Genomic DNA, 17,799 nt, shown 5'->3' on the forward strand with positions numbered 1-17,799 from the left:
GAAAATGAAGGAAAATCCAAGATTTCCTCCAAGAGGAAATAGCAGAGGTCAATGGGAAGTTGCTCAGCTGAGTCCTTCTGGTGCCAGTACCTCTGCAGTCGCAGGGTTTGGGTGAACTCAGCTGGAATTTGAGCTGAAAGGGGGGATTTAACCATTTTATTTTTCTTTATTAAAAAAAAAAACCAAACAATAAAACAAAACACCAAAAACCAAAAAAACAACCAACCAAACTATTTTGCCAGATTATGGATCATCTTGTATATGCAGTGTCCTTGGGAGTCAGGGCAGGATCTGAGCAGGAGATGGTCTGTAGCAGGTCAGGCTTTTCACGGAGGCTTTTTCCTTTGGTTTGCAAATTGCTTTGGAAACATGGAGCTGTTGAAGTGCAAGTTATGCATCTGTGGTGGAAGCTTTGCAAGTGCGACCTCCCTGGCCACAGGCCATGCAGTCCCCTTAGGACTCCGGAAACCTCCAAAGTGAAAGCTGCTTTGTGGTTCTTTTCAATTTATTCATTTATTTCTCTATTTATTTAGTTATTTTGAAGTCTCCTGCTTCGGGAGTTGCTCTGTGCTGCGCCAGCGTTGCTGCTGTGCCTTCCTGCTTTCTTTCCAAAATGTGGAGCCTTTGGGGAAGACCAGAACAGGAGGGAAGGGGTGAGATTTTGGGAGGGATCCTGGTGGATGCCACCTTGGAGCAGAGCCAGTCCTCGTGTGCTGCTGTCCTGCAACGTGGCTGTACTTTATCAAAAGTACATTCCTCTGGGGGAAAAAACAAAAAAACAAACCAAAACAAAAAAAAAAAAAAACACAACAAAAAAACAAACCCAAAACCAACCACCCGGGGAAGGAATCTGTGAGTGAGTGGAACAGGAAGAGAGATGATGGAGTGAAAATCCTTTCTGAATATACCCTTGCAAGAAGTGCCTTTCCTGTAACTGAGCATGTCCTTATTTACTGCAGAGGGTGGGTGAGCTGCGTCTGGGATCCAGCCTGGCCACGCTCCCTGAGTCACCCTGGGCTTTGCTGCCTCAGTTTCCCCTGTGCAGCACAAGGACACCCCGTTTGCTGTGTGGAAAAACACCGAGCATTTTAGGGGCTCTCAGAGCATCCCCCCCTGTGTAGCCCTGCTGGAAGGAGGGAATGGGAGATGTTTGCATGGCCTTTCACTTCCACCTTTGCATTGATTTATGCACAGGCACATCTGTCTGCTTATCTGAAGGCCAAAGCTGTGGGCTTTGAACCCCCCCCCCCCCCCCCCCCCCCCCCAGCAGTGCCACAGCAGCATCCTGGGACCTGTTAGGGGTGCAGAAGCTTTGCAAGCTCCCCAAGTGCCTTTTCGCTCCATCTCTGGGGAGCTTGCCTTGCTCTCCCTGCCTCTGTGGCCCTGCTCCCCTCTCTGGGAGCCAGGCCGGGTTGGCAGCTCTGGCGAGGATTTCAGGAGAGGGAGCGTTTATCACTCGCGGCAGGGTGGGGAGTTCTGGGTCATGCTTCTCCGGCTTCCCATCCTGGAGCAGCCGGCAAAGGGAGGGGTGGGAAGATTAATAGGAGTCTCGTTTCCCGCTTGCGATTGCTGGAGCAGGCGTGGAGAGATTAAAAGCAGCATTCTGGTGGCAGTTCATATTCCTGGGCTGATTTTTATTTCCTAACCTTTATTTCTCTTGGTTGCACCCATTTTGCTGGTGCTGCAAAGCTGCTGTGAGTACCTGGGACCACAGAGGAAAGGGGAGGGATGGGCAATGCTCAGCTATGCCAGCCGCCGCATCTCCTCCTCCTGTTTGCTTGAGACACAGGAATCGAGGAAATTAATCTGCATGTCTGCTTGCTGCAAACAAATAAATAAAACCTTGAGGATTTTTCCCATCTGTTTCTATATGTTGTTGCTCTCACTATTATTCTTGTTGTGTTTTGTTGTTTTTTTTCTGAAGAATAAAAGTAGGGAAATGTCAGCTGTATTACAGCTTTTAAATGTTTCCCACCAAATCCTCCATCAAAAAACCCCCAGCAGAGGAGCACTGCTCTAATGATACGATTTTTATTTGTGTATTTGAAATCACTCTGACAAATAACCATGTGAAATGGCAACTTGGGGCACCAGGCAGATGTAGTGCATAAAAGGGGATGTCTAGCATTGCGAAGCGAAGCAAGTAGCTGCAAGTGAGTCGGATGGGACCTGCTGAAAAGCCTGTACAGAAGTGCTGGGGGAGAGGGTGGCCTCTGCCTGCGGTGGGTCCTCCCCGGTTGACCAGGACTGCTGATAAATGATGGAGAGTGGCTTGGCCAGCTCCTCTGCCAGCTCCCTCAGTATCCTCGGGTGGATCCCATCTGGCCCCATGGACTTGTGAGCATTCAGGTGGAGGAGCAGGTTGGTGCCTGCCACCTCTTCAACAACTGGGACTTCATTCTGCATCCTATCTCCATCTCCCAGCTCAGGGGCCTGAAAACCCCGAGGATGACCAGTCTGACTATTAAAGACTGAGGCAAAGAAGGCATTAAGTACCTCAGCCTTCTCCTCATCCTTCGTGGCAACGTTTCCCTCCACATCAAACAAAGGAGGGAGATTCTCCCTGGCCCTCCTTTTGTCGCTGATATATTTGTAAAAACATTCTTTGTTATCTTAAACAGTGGTGACCAGTTGAAGTTCCAGCTGGGCCTTCGCCTTTCTGATCTTCTCCCTGCATAACCTCACAACATCCTTGCAGTCCTCCTGAGTCACCTGCCCCTTCTTCCAAAGGTGGTAAGCTCTCTTTTTTTTCCTGAGTTCCAGCCAAAGCTCTCTGTTCAGCCAGGCTGGTCTTCTCCCCCACCTGCTCGTCTTACAGCACATGGGGACGGCCTGCTCCATCGCCTTTGAGACTTCCTTCTTGAATAACATCCAGCCTTCCTGGACTCCTTTGCCCTTCAGGACTGCCTCCCAAGGGACTCTGTTAACCAGGCTCCTAAACAATCCAAAGTCTGCCCTTCTAAAGTTCAGGGTAGCGGTTTTGCTGACCCCTCCTCCTTACTTCTCCGAGAATTGAAAACTCGTGTCATGGTCACTGCGCCCAAGACAGCCTCCGACCACCACATCGCCCACCAGGCCTTCTCTGTTCGTAAACAGCAGGTCCAGCGGGGCACCTCCCCTGGTCGGCTCCCTCACCAGCTGCGTCAGGAAGTTATCTCCCACACACTCCAGGAACCTCCGAGACTGCTTTCTCTCTGCTGTGTTGTATTTCCAGCAGATACCTGGAAAGTTGAAGTCTCCCATGAGAACAAGGGCTAGAGATCGTGAGACTTCAGCCAACGGCTTGTAGAATAGTTCGTCTGTTTCCTCATCCTGGTTGGGTGGTCTATAACAGACTCCCACCAGGATATCTGCCTTATTGGCTTTCCCTCTGATCTTTACCCATATGCACTCAACCTTATCATTACCGTTGTTGAGCTCTAGACAATCTAGACAAACTTGCTGCTCGGGTTTAGACATGGTTTTGTACGTGCATGTAATGACTCCACAAAACGCAGCATCCTTCTTAATTTTTTTAATGTTTTTTTTAGTTGGTAATGCTATTTTCCTTTACTAGGCTGGGGAGGGTCAGAGATGGCAGCGTGGGCTGGGTTCAGGCTGTGACTCTTCGCAGAGAGTATTGTCCTGCACCATTTGCTCCAGAGTGAAGCTGTCCTTTGTTCATGAGGTGTATTAGGGCACCTGCTGCTTTATTTCTGAGCAGCTCCAAGCGTCGGATGCACACTCCGTGAAAGCAACTGAATGTTTTTCTGTGGCTCTATGCTCGTAATGTCATCGAAAACTTTGGGAGTAACTGCTTTGCTTTCCTTTTTCTTGTGTTTCCTCAGAAACTTTGATGGATACGCGGACGGCAACGGCCGAGCTGGGCTGGACTGCCAACCCTCCTTCAGGGGTAAGTGCCACTCGTCCAGCTGATCCTTATGCGATCTTGTGGGGTTCACGCTTATTCATCTTAAAATGCTTTTGGGGAGCCGGGGAAGTGGCAGTGGGAGCAGCGGTGCACTATCGGGCTGGCGTGAGGCAGCCAGGGCATCACTGTGCCGAGCTGCGCGGCTGGTCTGGGGCTGCACATCCCTTCCCTGAACCGGTCCCGGGGTCTTGGTGAAGATGGAGCTCCATTCCTGCCCTCTCTCCTCCCCTGCCTGTCCTCCTCCCAGGTGAAGGGTCCGGCCCCACCACTGCTCTCCATCTCCCTGCTCATGCCTTCCCTCTCCCTGTGCCAAAAGGCTTGTAATTAGGAAACATTAGCAGGCTCAAAACAGCTTTCATACCTGGAACATCATCCATAATTGCACTCGGCAGTGCTCTTCCCTGGCTATTAATGTCACTTTTATGAAGTAATGAGGAACAAAACACCCTGAGGCACTTAAAACATCTTTTTTATATAATATGAGCCTTTGAGGAATGGAAGCATAAAATAACCTGACTCACATTCCCTTGGCAGAGAAAGTGAGAGATGGAGCTGGGGGGGAGAGGAGCGGCGGTGGAAGGGGATGTGAATTGATGGATGGGCATCGCAGTGGGACAGGCAGCCGGCCGGGCAGGGATGGGTACAGCAGTGGGGTCTGTCCCTGGGGCCTCCAGGGCATGGCACCAAATGGGAAAGGATGCCAGTCTGAGTCTTTGTTAGGATGTGACTGGCTTGGCCAGGTCTTCAAAAAAAAAGAGGTTGCACACCATCACCAAAGCTGAACCACACATGCAGTGGGCACGAAATCCTCTCCAGGCACATCAGAGGCCCTTGAAACACAGGGTTTTGCCACTGAATTGCTTTGGAAAAAATCTGGGCCCAGATAAACTGCTGGCAAACTGCAGGGGGGCTGCACGCAGGTGATGGAGACGGGATATAAATAGCTGCCTGCAGCTGCTATCGCTGAAAGCCCGCACAAGGCAGGCAGGGAGCTTGCGTCGTAAGGCACAGTGATCTCGCCCTCTGCGGAGCAGCAGAGCGAAGCCTCTCCCCAGCCCGCATGCCTGCATCTCTCTGTGCACATCCCTGCATCCACCCAGCTCTCGCTCCTCTGAGAGTTACTGGTGAGTCTTCTCCATTACAGGAGCTATGTTAAATCTTCCACAAAGTATTTTAAAATACCAAGTCCTTTATTTAAAAGACATAAGAGTTAGTCTGTAGCATGTGTTGGAGAGCGTGACTTCCCCTGTGAAGTCCCCTTGCTTTTCTGGGCTTTTCTTTGTAGCATCAGGCACTTTGCTGGGTGGATACGGAGCGTCTTAAGGTGTATTTTGGACTCCTGGAGTGAACGCCCCTGTAGGTATCATGTCCTAGCTGAGGCAGGTTTTGAAGTAGGTTGGACACCAGTTGAAAATAAGCAGTGTCTTCCTCTTGCTCCAGGCATGCAGTAGTCTTTATGAGCTGCCCAGTTACAGCACTTGAGTTTTAGGGTTTGTCCTGTCCTGTTTAATAGTTCACAACAAATATTTGAGGTCAGATTTGTGCCACTTCTTGGCTTCTCTGGTGGTAATGGCCAGTATTTGGGTGAGGCTTGTCCAGAGTGCAGGTACCAAGGAGGGTTTGCAGACCGTGACCCATCCGAGCAGCCTGGTGTAGAGATACTAAGATACATGTGGGGATTTCTGCCTGTGTTGGAGTCAACGAAGACCCCAAATTTAGTTGGTCGTTTCTTGTTTTCAGTCTTCAGTTCCCAAAAGCAGCCATCCTAGGGCTGTGCTATTTCTTTTTCAGCCCAGATTGCTGAAAGCTGGGGTAAGAAACCAAAAGCTTCCCCTCTGCCCTGCCTTCCTCCATCCAAAAAATGGGAGTGCACTGGCAGCCTTGCTTTGGGGCTTAGCAACAAGGCATAGCATCGCAGGAGCAAGCGAAGAAGAGGGGAAGCAAAGAAACCAGAGGGAGAAGAGCAACAGCCATCTATAAATGGGACCTTCCTGCTCCTTGGGGCAGGAGGGAGGAGACAGGGGGATGGGAGAGGGGCTCCTGCCTGCTGCTGAGGCATCAGTTCCTTCTCCCAGGCTTCTCTTATCTCTCTTGGGGCTGGAGGTACAGGGATTTGATAAGGCCCTTCTCCTGACCCTGGGGTTGTTGTTGGCGTGGGCTCTGTGCAAGCTTTGGGTCCCTTTGGGTGGTGGCATTCCCCTGTGGCGTGCTGATCTCTGAGAGTGACTGTTCACCCTGGCTCACAGATGTGCCCCGGGGCTTGGAGGGGGCTGCTGACGTTAATGCTGGGGCACGGATGCTAGCTGGGCAGCAGGGGCTGTGGTCCCCGGGGATTGGCTGTGGCGGGATGTGGGCTTTCCTTCTGCTCTCCCCACTGGACGTGCTTTAAATCTCAGTGGAGGTGGAGAAGAACATTGTTTTAATCTCTGGCTCCCTGTGAATGACTTAGTGGGATCTCCTCAAAATGATGCATTTGTTGCTGGTAGAGCATCGATGGCCACAGCCACTGGCACCATGGGTCCTTCCAGCCATGGGGACCTGCTGCTCTTCAGCACCTGGCTGCAGGAGCGCTCAACCCAAGGGATGCCCCAGGAAGCATCACGATCCGGCCCCAAACCCTCATGAGGGTTTTCCAAGTGGCATTTCATGTCATTCTCAGTTGCGGGCAGCCCTGTGTGCTGGGCGCCTGAAGTGTGGCAGGGTCCACTGGCAGGTTTTGGCTCTGAGTTTTGAGGCTCTGTTTGCAACCCTCCCAAAAAAAGCAGCAAAGTGCAGGGGATGCTCAGTGGAAGGAGCTGGCGAGAGAGCTGGCTCCCTGATGGGCACCGTGAATAAAAGGATAGCGGGTTAGGTCCCCTCCAGTGCACCCGGCCGGGGTGCAGCAGCTGGCGGGTGAGATGAAGAGGATTCCTGCAGCAAAGACAGCAGACCAGTGGGGCCGGTGTTAGGCTGGCAGGCGGGCGCTGGAAGAGAGCTCGTTGTGTGGCATTAATTGGGTGATGGGTCTGTAATGCAAAGCCCAGGTGGGAACGGGAAACAATGCCAGCCCCCTCAGTCGGGGAGGACCTTGCATCTTTCTCATGTGAAAAGGTGTCTGGCAATGAAAGAGCATGGAATCTGCACGTCTTGCCCGAGGTGGAGAGGGGTTTTTGCAGTGTGTTTGTGGCGTAGGATGAGAAGGGAGAGTGCTCGGCTGGATGTGTGAGGTTTTATTGCTGGTTTGGTAAACATCGCTTAACAACAACGTGCAACCTTGAGCTATGATCTTTGCTTAAGCTTAGCAGAGCTGAGTAGGTGGACCCGGGAGCAAACGTTCTGCTGTGCTTGTTGGCAACATGCAGAGGACCCTGCTTTGAAAACAAAATAAAAACCTGTATTTTTTTACATCAGGGCTGTGGTTTACAAAGAGGAAGCTTGGGGAGCAGGTGAGGAACGTGGCTGTTTAATGGAAAATGGAAGAGGGCAAAATGTGTAAGGTTGCAGGGTTGGTTGAGGTGCATCAGCTCTTCAGGAAGAGTCAACGCTATGGGGCTGGTCGGTGTCACCCATCTGCTGTTGTGCCCCCATGTAAGAATAAACATGCGCAAGCGCTGCTATAGCATCGCTCCTGGAAATTATGCATGATATTCAGAGTGCTGCTTAAAGATTGCCATATGAATAATGCTGTTATGAGGAGACTGTAAACATAGATTAGTTAAAATGAATGGATTATGAGGTTGTAAATCTGTCTGTAGGACTCTAGTGCCATCATAGACTATTCACAGTTTGCTGCTGTCCCTTAATTGAAATTGTAGCCTGGATTATATTAATGCCCTTCTATAAATCGAATTGCAAATCTATATTCTCTCTCTCCACGGCGGTAATGTTTTATTTAGTTAGTTTTCTTTGCCGGGGGAAATGATCCCATCGTGCCGAGAGCCTGGGGTCAGGCTCGCTCTCCAGCCCATGTGCTGGCTCGGGTTTTAATGAAGCTGTAGCCTCGTATGCTGCTTTCCCTCCTGCGTCCAGGTGCTTGGACCATCTTTCTTTCCACTTTTATGTCCTCTCCAGGGCAGCTAAGGTGATTGCCCACATGAAAAAGATATTTTAACATCAGCTGGGAGTGATGGGAAGAGGAGCAGGCATGCCTGGGCAGGGGCAAGAGGGTGAGGATTTCTTCTGGTGCTGACCCAGGTGGTGTTTCTGCACGTGCATCACGTCATGTGTCCACGACCATATTCCTGCCCCTCTTTGGGGCTCTGGGATCCTCCTTCCAGCCCAGCCCTGCCCTGTGCAGGGTGAGCGGCACCTCTGTGGCTCACAGGCCATTGCCGGTCCCTCTGCCACCCTCTCATGGCCTCTCTCTCTTCTCCTTTCTGCAGTGGGAAGAAGTCAGTGGCTACGACGAAAACCTCAACACCATCCGTACGTACCAGGTGTGCAATGTCTTCGAGCCCAACCAGAACAACTGGCTCCTCACCACATTCATCAACCGGCGTGGAGCTCACCGCATCTACACCGAGATGCGCTTCACTGTGCGGGACTGCAGCAGCCTCCCCAACGTCCCTGGCTCCTGCAAGGAGACCTTCAACCTCTACTACTACGAGACAGACTCTGTCATTGCCACCAAGAAGTCCACCTTCTGGACGGAGGCACCCTACCTCAAAGTGGACACCATTGCTGCTGACGAGAGCTTCTCCCAGGTGGACTTTGGTGGCAGGTTGATGAAGGTGAACACAGAAGTGAGAAGTTTCGGGCCTCTGACCCGCAATGGCTTTTACCTGGCTTTCCAGGACTACGGGGCTTGTATGTCTCTGCTGTCTGTCAGGGTCTTCTTCAAGAAGTGCCCCAGTGTGGTGCAGAACTTCGCTATCTTTCCGGAGACCATGACAGGAGCGGAGAGCACCTCTCTAGTGACTGCCCGCGGCACCTGCATCCCCAACGCTGAGGAGGTGGACGTGCCCATCAAACTATATTGCAATGGGGACGGGGAGTGGATGGTCCCCATCGGCCGCTGTACATGCAAGGCTGGTTATGAGCCAGAGAACAACGTGGCTTGCAAAGGTAAGGTTGGCCCTGGGTAACAAAGTGCTTTTATTGTTTTTAAGCTTTGCTAACAAAATGTTCATCCCCAAACAAGCTGTTTTGGGCAATATGTGTTTTGAAATTGGCCCTGCACCATTTATCTGCCCTGAAGTGGTTTTGCTCTGGGGACCAGGCAGGGATTTGGGAGCAGTAGTCAGCCTGTGGCTTCTCGGTGTGCTCTGGTCAGTGGCCAAACTTGTTGAGCAGTGTGACAAGGACATGGGTGCTGGTGCAGCCACCACTGCGAGCTCGCTGGAAGCCACCTCTGTGATATGCCACCTTCAAAGTGCCCCACGGGCCAGCACTTGCTGGCGGAGCTGCTTTCATCTGCCTCGTTATTTCCCCAGCAAAGCTGCGAGAGCCGGGCAGCTGCTGTTGGGCCTGTCTGCAGTGAAGTTGCTCTGATTCTTGGCATTAATTGGAATTTTTTTGCTGGTTTTTTGGGTTCCCCCAGCCATGCTGCCAGCATGCTGCTGCCTGCTGGAGTCTTCCGCAGCATGGGGTTATAAATATGGAAATGGCGCTCGCTGCTTTTCATCTCCTTTTGCCTTTCTGACGAATATTTCCCAAATACTGTTGGAGGATTATTTTTTTTTCTTTTAGCTTTACTCACTGCTCTTTCCTTCTCCCCTCCCAAATTAAGGTATTGTTTTTGTGTGCTGCTTGGAAGGAGGGAAGAGGAGAGGGCTTTCTGCATGAGAAACTAACCCCACTTCATCGGTGCTTTCCAAATAGCTTCTAGAAGGTGGGCACCACCAGGTCAAGGAAAGGTTAGGAAGAAGGAGAAGGTCAAAGGCAGGTGTCAAAGTGCTTTAGGGCTGGCTTTGGGGGGGGTGATGGGAAGAGGTCTGACTTGAACCTCTTTTGGTGCAGGTGGCAGCATGTGTAGCACCAGGCTTGGCTGTGATGCTCCTTGGGGTAGCCACCATGGTGTTTCTTCTCCACCTGTAACTCCAGCTATATGAAAATGGCAAAGCTGGGGTTCCAGCTATGGAGAGACTTGTTTGTTCATTTGCTTTAAACCTAGGAACTTGTGTAGGTTTTGAGTGTGAAAAACCACATGCCTGCCTGGCCAAGGTGGAGATGGCGATGCCTTCCCGTGCCAGGGCTCGGACAACTGGGAAGCCACCAGAGTCCGTGTGCTCACACCTTGCTTTCACATCAAGCAGCATTGCTGGTGGATTCCTTTGAGTTTCGCAGCTGACCTTGAACATGATGTTCCCACCAGGAGATGCTCTATAAGTGTGAGGAGCTGAAGCGCTCCGTTGGAGGGAGGGCTCTTCGCAAACCGGAGCGTTTCTGGCGAAACGTTGCATTGCTATTGAATGAACAAACAGAAAGCGCACATGGTTTTATGGCAAAATGACATTTTCTCACAATAGAAAAATAAATACTAATTTTAGCTAAAGCATGGAATTGGGAAATAATGTAATTTTGCCAGAAATGTAGGAAAACATCCTCAGGGTTTTCAGGCCCCTGAGCTGGGAGATGGAGATAGGATGCAGAATGAAGCCCCAGTTGTCGAAGAGGTGGCAGTCACCAACCTGCTCCTCCACCTGAATGCTCACAAGTCTGTGGGGCCAGACGGGATCCACCCGAGGATACTGAGGGAGCTGGCAGAGGAGCTGGCCAAGCCACTCTCCATCATTTATCAGCAGTCCTGGTCAACCAGGGAGGTCCCAGATGACTGGAAGTTAGCAAATGTGACTCCCCTCTACAAGAAGGGTCGGAAGGACGATCCAGGGAACTACAGGCCTGTCAGCCTGACCTCGGTGCTGGGGAAGGTCATGGAGCAGATCACCTTGAGTGCCATTACGTAGCACGGACAACCGGGCGATCAGGCTCAGCCAGCATGGATTTATGAAAGGGAGGTCCTGCTTCACTAACCTGATCTCCTTCTATGACAAGGTGACCCACTTAGTGGATGAGGGGAAGACTGTGGATGTTGTCTACTTGGACTTTAGTAAGGCCTTTGGCACTGTCTCCCACAGCATTCTCCTGGAGAAACTGACTGCTCACAGCTTGGATAAGTGCACTCTGCACTGGGTTAAAAACTGGCTGGACGGCCGAGCCCAGAGAGTGGTGGTGAATGGAGTCAAATCCAGTTGGCGGCCGGTCACGAGTGGTGTTCCCCAGGGCTCAGTACTGGGGCCAGTCCTGTTCAATATCTTTATCGATGATCTGGATGAGGGGATTGAGTGCACCCTCAGTAAGTTTGCAGATGACACCAAGTTGGGTGGAAGTGTTGATCTGCTGGAGGGTAGGAAGGCCCTACAAAGGGACCTGGACAGGCTGGATCGATGGGCTGGGGCCAACTGTATGAGATTCAACAAGGCTAAGTGCTGGGTCCTGCACTTGGGTCACAACAACCCCATGCAACGCTACAGGCTTGGGGAGGAGTGGCTGGAGAGCTGCCTGGTGGAAAAGGACCTGGGGGTGTTGGTTGACAGCCGCCTGAAAATGAGCCAGCAGTGTGCCCAGGTGGCCAAGAGGGCCAATGGCATCCTGGCTTGTGTCAGCAACAGTGTGGCCAGCAGGAGCAAGGAGGTGATAGTGCCCCTGCACTCAGCACTGGTGAGGCTGCACCTTGAGTACTGTGTTCAGTTTTGGGCCCCTCACTACAAGAAGGACACGGAGGTGCTGGAGCGTGTCCAGAGAAGGGCAACAAAGTTGGTGAAGGGTCTGGAGCACAAGTCTTGTGAGGAGCGGCTGAGGGAGCTGGGGTTGTTTAGTCTGGAGAAGAGGAGGCTGAGGGGAGACCTTATTGCTCTCTACAACTACCTGAAAGGAGGTTGTAGCAAGGTGGGAGTCGGTGTCTTCTCCCTAGTAACAAGCGATAAGACGAGAGGAAACGGCTTCAAGCTGCGCCAGGGGAAGTTTAGGTTGGATATTAGGAAAAACTTCTTCACTGAAAGGGTAGTCAGGCATTGGAACAGGCTGCCCAGGGAAGTGGTTGAGTCTCCATCCCTGGAGGTATTTAAAAGACAGGTAGACGTGGTGCTTGAGGACATGGTTTAGTGGTGGACTTGGCAGTGACAGGTTAACGGTTGGACTCGCTGATCCTAAGGGTCTTTTCCGACCTTAACGATTCTATGATTCTATGAAAAGAATGATAATGTAAAACTGCTGCAGGTTTTGGTGGTGTTGACCTTTCTGTCAGCTGCCGGCCAGGGTGGTGGAGGAAGTCAGGGTCTTGAATGCTTCTAACCCCCCAGGAGCAGCATGTTGCACCTACCCAGCGCTCGTAGTTTGGGGCAGGGCAGAGGATGGAGGACAGCAGAACACGAGACGCATGGGAGCAAACCTGTGCAGCAGGGTGGGCATTAGACCCATCTCCATGGCTTTTTTTGTTTCCTTTTCTCATGCAAACCCTAGAAAGGTCATAATGTGTTCATGCCATCAAAGCTGCACCGAGCAGACCCCTGTGCATTGGGAGTTTGCTGAGTTTCCTGTGCCGCAGTGCCTGTCTCCACCTGTGCTCCCACTCCTTGGCAGTGCTGATGCTGAAGGAGAAACCCCTCACGCCGCCTGAGTGTGGGCTCTGAAGAGCTCCCAGTGAGCATTTTGCCTTTGTGTGGGGAGCACACTTTGCGTTTGGGCTCCTTGAGGGGAAAATTCCACATCCTGGCAGGTCTAAGGGGGTAGAAATGTCCTTTATGGACAGCAGCATTGGGGATCCTGAAAGGCACCAAAATACGCCGTCGGTGCAGACCAAGCAGGTAGTTAAATGGCACCAAGCATGTGTGTGATGACGGGACCATGCTTTTTTGATGATCCCGTGGGTGCTGTCGGGTGCTGTTACGATGCTGTCTCCTGAGCAGAGCTCTGCTGACTCCTCTCTCCCAGTCCTGTGAGAATATTTCCCAGTTGCCATGTCAGGAGGTTGAACAAAAGGGTGGAATTGCGCATGGGACCTGTGTGTTTGAAGGTCCTGCTCAATGCTGGCGAGGAACTCAAAACCAATAAACTCGCCAGCCCCTCCTGGAAGTTCATTAAAACCAGTCCTAAAAGCCTGAGCCAGGGCTTACATTAGAGCTGTTGGATAATTAACTGAATTTGAGTAAAAATCTGACCTTGGTTTGGACTCTGGCTTCTTGGTAGCTTGTGTGCACCCTTTGGTCATCAAGCTTCTCCTTGTATCCCCGTGGACCTTGGAGACCACGAGGGAAGACCTGAGCCCACTGCATCCCTTCCCAAAGGTCGGTGGGCAGGAGATGGCACATTGCAAGGTTTAGAAATAATAATTTGTTGGTTTTCTGTTTGTCTTCATGCTCTCAAAGGGGTCGTATTCTCCTGCCTCGTTCACCCACTGGGTCCTCCTCGCAGGGATGTTGCCAGGATTGCACCTTGGCTCCCGGGAGGCACACGCTTCTGACATACATCTGCTCAAAGCCTTCATCAACCTGAGATAAGCCACTTAACAAGCCTGGGGGAATTGTCACCAAAGAAAAAAAAAAAATCCCTTGGTATTTTAAGGCTGAGAAAATGGGCTTGATACCTCAGTGGTGGGAAAAAAATAGGGTTGAATTGTTTAGCTCCCCCAGCCCTTTCTCATCCCTCCCACCCCCTGGGATAGAGGCTGTGCCTATCATGGGGCTATTAGACCGGAGCAGTTTCGTGCTGACAGCAGAGCTCAGTGCCGCTGAGGGATTCATTAATACCAGCTTTTATCGGCACTTAGCTGCTCACGAAAGGCACAGGCAGAACGCAGCCTTCATCGGGGGTGTTTCGAGCCCCGAAGAGATTATTGTCGTGTTTTAGGGTCAGAGTGAGAGGGGGTCATTACCACCACAACACTAAGATGGGGGTGGGTGGGAGGGAGCTTTTCTTTATTGATCTGCCCCATTATTTGTTTCCATCCCAGGCTGGTTGGGGTTTGGCACAGACCTCCTGGCTCGTGTAAAGCTGCATTGCTGTCAGCTGGGTGATGACATGCTATACCCAAAAACCCGGTGGGACTGCCTAGGCCATCCTCTTTGGCACCTCGTGCCCATGAGAGCTGTGGGCCAATGCAAAATGGAGGCTGTTATTGAATCCAAAATGAATAATTCATTTGGTGCAATAGCCCACGCTCTGTTCAGGTTGATATTAAATCCATTTGTCTTGCTCTGCCCCATCCCTCAGCCTTGCTTTATGGCTTCCTTGCATGGTCAAGGTGCAATGCATCATCGTGGAGGAGGTGGGTGGAAAAGTAGGAGTGGGGATCGTTGAGAGGCCGGGGAAATCGTTTGAGACCTTGGATGTGCATGGTGGGTGGATTTTGCTTGTTCTCCTCGAGGAAAATTATTAAACTCTTTCTCTGCTGGTGTTTCACTCTGAAACCTAATGATGGCAAGGTAACCCCTCACTGGAATGACAGCAGTTGTGGGTGTCTCAGCTTTTATCCCTTTTGACTCTGAGGATGGGGCACTGAATTTGTGTCTGCTGGTATCACACTGACTTTCTCTCTGACCTCCCCAGTACCAGGTGATAGATAACTCAGTTGCACGGAGAGGCCAGCAATGGAAAAAGTCTGGATCTAAATCAGCTTTGTGCTGAATTTTTACTTTGTATTTATAAACCCAGGAAGACGGGTCGAGACAGTGATCCTGCTGCTTCCTGGGCTTGTCTTGCTTTTGTTTTCCCCTGCTGGCAAATTCCTGTCGTAGCGTGGCCGGGAGCCTCCAAGCTGCTGTGGCTCGGGATAACGAATCGACCTGCTTGCTTGCAACAGCTGGAAATCTGAGCTAGCAGGGATGGCAAAATTAAAAAAAAACCTTACAAAATAAGAACAAAGCTGGCCTGCAATGCCTGCGATGCAGAGGCTGCTCCTTGAGTACCCTTGCTCCCAGGCATCTCTGGCTTTCCACAAGGCAGCCAGTCACCTACCCCTTCTGTGTCCGGGTCCCCCAGCCCTTCTTCAGCTGATTTGCCAAAGCTGTCTGTGGATTTATTTTGGCCTTGTTCATCCCTTTGGTTTCTTTGTCTCCTTTCTTCCTGCATTGTGTGTGGAGGGCTGGATTTGGGAAAGGGGTAGCGGGGGGAACACGTCCCACCAGTTGAATGTCGAGGAGCGACCGGCCCCATGCCAGTTCCCCCGTTATCCTCCCCTCCTGCTGAGCAGTCCTGGCAATAATTATTGAGTTCCTCCATTTATCCATCACAGAAGGCTGGAAACAATAGCAGAGTGCAGGATGTATAAAGTGTTTTTTGGTTTTTTTTTTTTTTTAATAATTATGAATATTTCATAATTAGTAGTAGAATAATTTGCTAACACTTAAAATAAGGGAGACGTCAAATTTTCCCAATCAAATTGTTGCTTGTGCTGAGAGCTAGGTCTTTTTGGTCTCTTTGGCTGTGCCTTTGCCTGCCTTTTCCCTGCGCCATGATCCGTCCTAGTGCCCCCATACCGTGTTGGGGCATGCAGGAGAGGTTTGCTTGGGTGACGGTGATAACGGTTTTGTCCCATGGGCAGATGGCAGCAAGGGAGGCTGTGGGCTGCCTCGCCGTGTCGCAGGGACACGGTACCCTGCTCCCCCATGCCTTGGGGCGCACCCATCCCAGGGTGCTGCAGCTCCGTGCCTAGCCACCCTGATGCCTGGGTCAGGGTGAGCATGCCAAGCATCACAGGGGCTGCAGAAAGGCCCTTTTTTGCTTTTTAGGGTGGTTTTCTTTTTCTTTTTTTCTCCATACGGTTAGTCCATGCACTTCCCCATGGCTGGGAAGCATCTCTTTTCCAGCCTCTGTGCTGACCTCGCTGCCTCTCGCCTCCCTGCAGCTTCCTCTCTGGCATCTTATTCCAGCTTACCTACCCACAAGTGATCCCTTTTTGAACGCTTTCTCCCCTAAAACAAGAGGGGGAAAAACAAAGAGGTAAAAAGAAAGTGCTTTCCCTGCCTCTCTCTCCTTCTGCCTGCCCTTGGATTTGTTTTAGCGGAGCCGTGGTGTCTCAGCTCGCTGGGAAGTGCATCCCTCTCCCCATCCCTGGTTTGGTGGCTGTGGGTGTTGTACCAGCTGGTGGTGAGGGTGGCTGGCAGAGGGATGCTCCAGTGTCCCCTGGGGTGCAATGGCACACTGGCACCTGGCCCTGTCCCAGGGCAGGGTGCCTAGTGGGGCTGGCAGCGTCCCCAAGCTGGGTAAGCACATCGAGGGCTGGGGTGCCTGTGGAGACCCCTGCCTGTGATCTTAAATGGTTGGGCTTAGAAACCATCAGTGCTTCCTTAAGCTCTTCCCAGAGGACCAGGATGAGGTCAACCAGGACGAGGTCAACCAGTTTGTTTCAAAACCTTTCCGTCTCCATCTGCACCCGTGAACACATGGTTGATGCACCGGTGGGATGTCTGCCTGGCAGCTCTGGTGCAAGGGAGTCCTTGCAGCTGCAGCTGATGCTCACGATGCTTTAGGTGGCTTTGTGGGGAAAATGTTTCTCTGTGGGTTTGGAAGTAGGATTTCAAGCTTTTCTCCTGTTTAGCCTCCCAAGGAGGGGTGGCTGGGAAGTGTGCTGGCACGCTGGGACTGCGGCGGGTCTCCTCCTCCCCATGCATTGCTGCCCCTCTGCTCCCCTGGAGCCTGGACCCCTGGCAGACTCTAATCATCAAAAAAGCTGCTTTTAGACCGAAGTGAGAGCATTCGTGCAGCCGGGGCACCTTCCACCCCTAACAGCAGTGGGGACGTCCGGGGGGTGCTTTATTCCAGGTTTAGCCGAGCCACAAACCTCTGACCACTCAAAATGGGCCTTTTCCTCCTTCCCCTCCCGGCCCCCCAATATCAAGTTTCCTGCTCTCTCTCCCATCCTGCGTCAGCCCAAGGTGCTATCCCCAGCTGGGCTGTGCTGGGAAGCAGCGGCTCTCCCAGCTCTTCCCAACTCTGGGCGGTGATGCCGGAGGGATGGAGGGATGCTTCCCTTTGTTGCAGGGGCTTTGCGTTTGCCTGGCAGCAATCTCCCTGCTTCCACCGCTGGGTGGAACAGGCAGCCCAGTTTTACCACGGGCACGCTGCGGAGGAGAAGCATTTGAATCACTGCGCCTCAGAAAAAAAAAAAAAGAAAAAGAAAAAACTGTGATTTTTCTTAAATTATGCCTTAATGAAGGCATCCATTAACCCCCATGATAATTTCTCAAGGAAAATGTCCAGGAAAACCTTGTTAAATTTTTTTTCTAATGAGTGTGATGGGTTTTAATGGAAATCTTAATTAGACATTATTAGCCAAAATGTTCCTCCAGTGGATTCGGGCCCTTTTCTCTCCCCCAGTGCAGGGATGGGGAAGGACCATGTGTCCTGGCTGCTGCCAGCAGGGAGGCTCAGGCACCACAGCCACTGCTCTCCGGTTCTGCCCCTCACATCCTGAGTGGGGTCTGCGAGGTACAGGGGGTCATCCCTGCCATCCAGACCCCTGCAATGGAGAAATCAAGGAGAAAGCCTGGAAAATGACCTGGGGAAGGGGCGAACGGGGGCCGGGCGAGCATTACAGGGCTGAGCTGCCAGGCTGGACCGTTGCTGCACGTGGCCTTGGAGGGATTAGGCAGTGATCCCTGAGCTGTGATGTATGGCTTTATTTTTCTGCATATCATTTTTTTTTCCTTCTCAAATTATACCATGGGCCGTTTAGGTATTTCCCCTGCCCATAACAAGAACTTTTGAGTGTGATATTGGTTCCAGTCTTAGGAAGAAAAGTTCCCTCTTGATTTCCTGCTCCCCCCCAAGAGTCTTTTCATGAGCCTGTTTACAAATGGGGGTATAAAGAAAACTTTCTGCAGTAGCTGAAGTGCTTGGGGAAACTCATCTTTTTGGGGGATATTGGGGTGCAAAGCTCTGTGTGTGCTTGCAGGGGCTGCTGTGGGCATGGA

At 51.6% G+C, this 17,799-nt stretch overlaps 1 protein-coding gene across 3 annotated transcripts in view; it reads left to right on the forward strand.

Moving 5' to 3' along the window:
• Positions 1–17,799, forward strand: part of EPHB1 (EPH receptor B1) — an 87,929-nt gene that overhangs the window by 23,375 nt on the left and 46,755 nt on the right. For 2 of the 3 annotated variants that reach the window (XM_087738915.1, XM_087738917.1), the window contains exons 2-3: positions 3,828–3,892; positions 8,272–8,953. In XM_087738915.1, the coding sequence (XP_087595041.1) occupies positions 3,828–3,892; positions 8,272–8,953 (747 nt within the window). Of the gene's footprint in view, positions 1–2,621; positions 2,734–3,827; positions 3,893–8,271; positions 8,954–17,799 lie in introns of all 3 variants that reach the window. The other variant, XM_087738916.1, reaches the window with a different exon arrangement.

The sequence above is a fragment of the Nipponia nippon genome, unplaced genomic scaffold (genome assembly GCF_047370975.1).
Source record: "Nipponia nippon isolate SJK-2023a ecotype South Korea unplaced genomic scaffold, ASM4737097v1 scaffold_7, whole genome shotgun sequence".
Taxonomy (NCBI): domain Eukaryota; kingdom Metazoa; phylum Chordata; class Aves; order Pelecaniformes; family Threskiornithidae; genus Nipponia; species Nipponia nippon.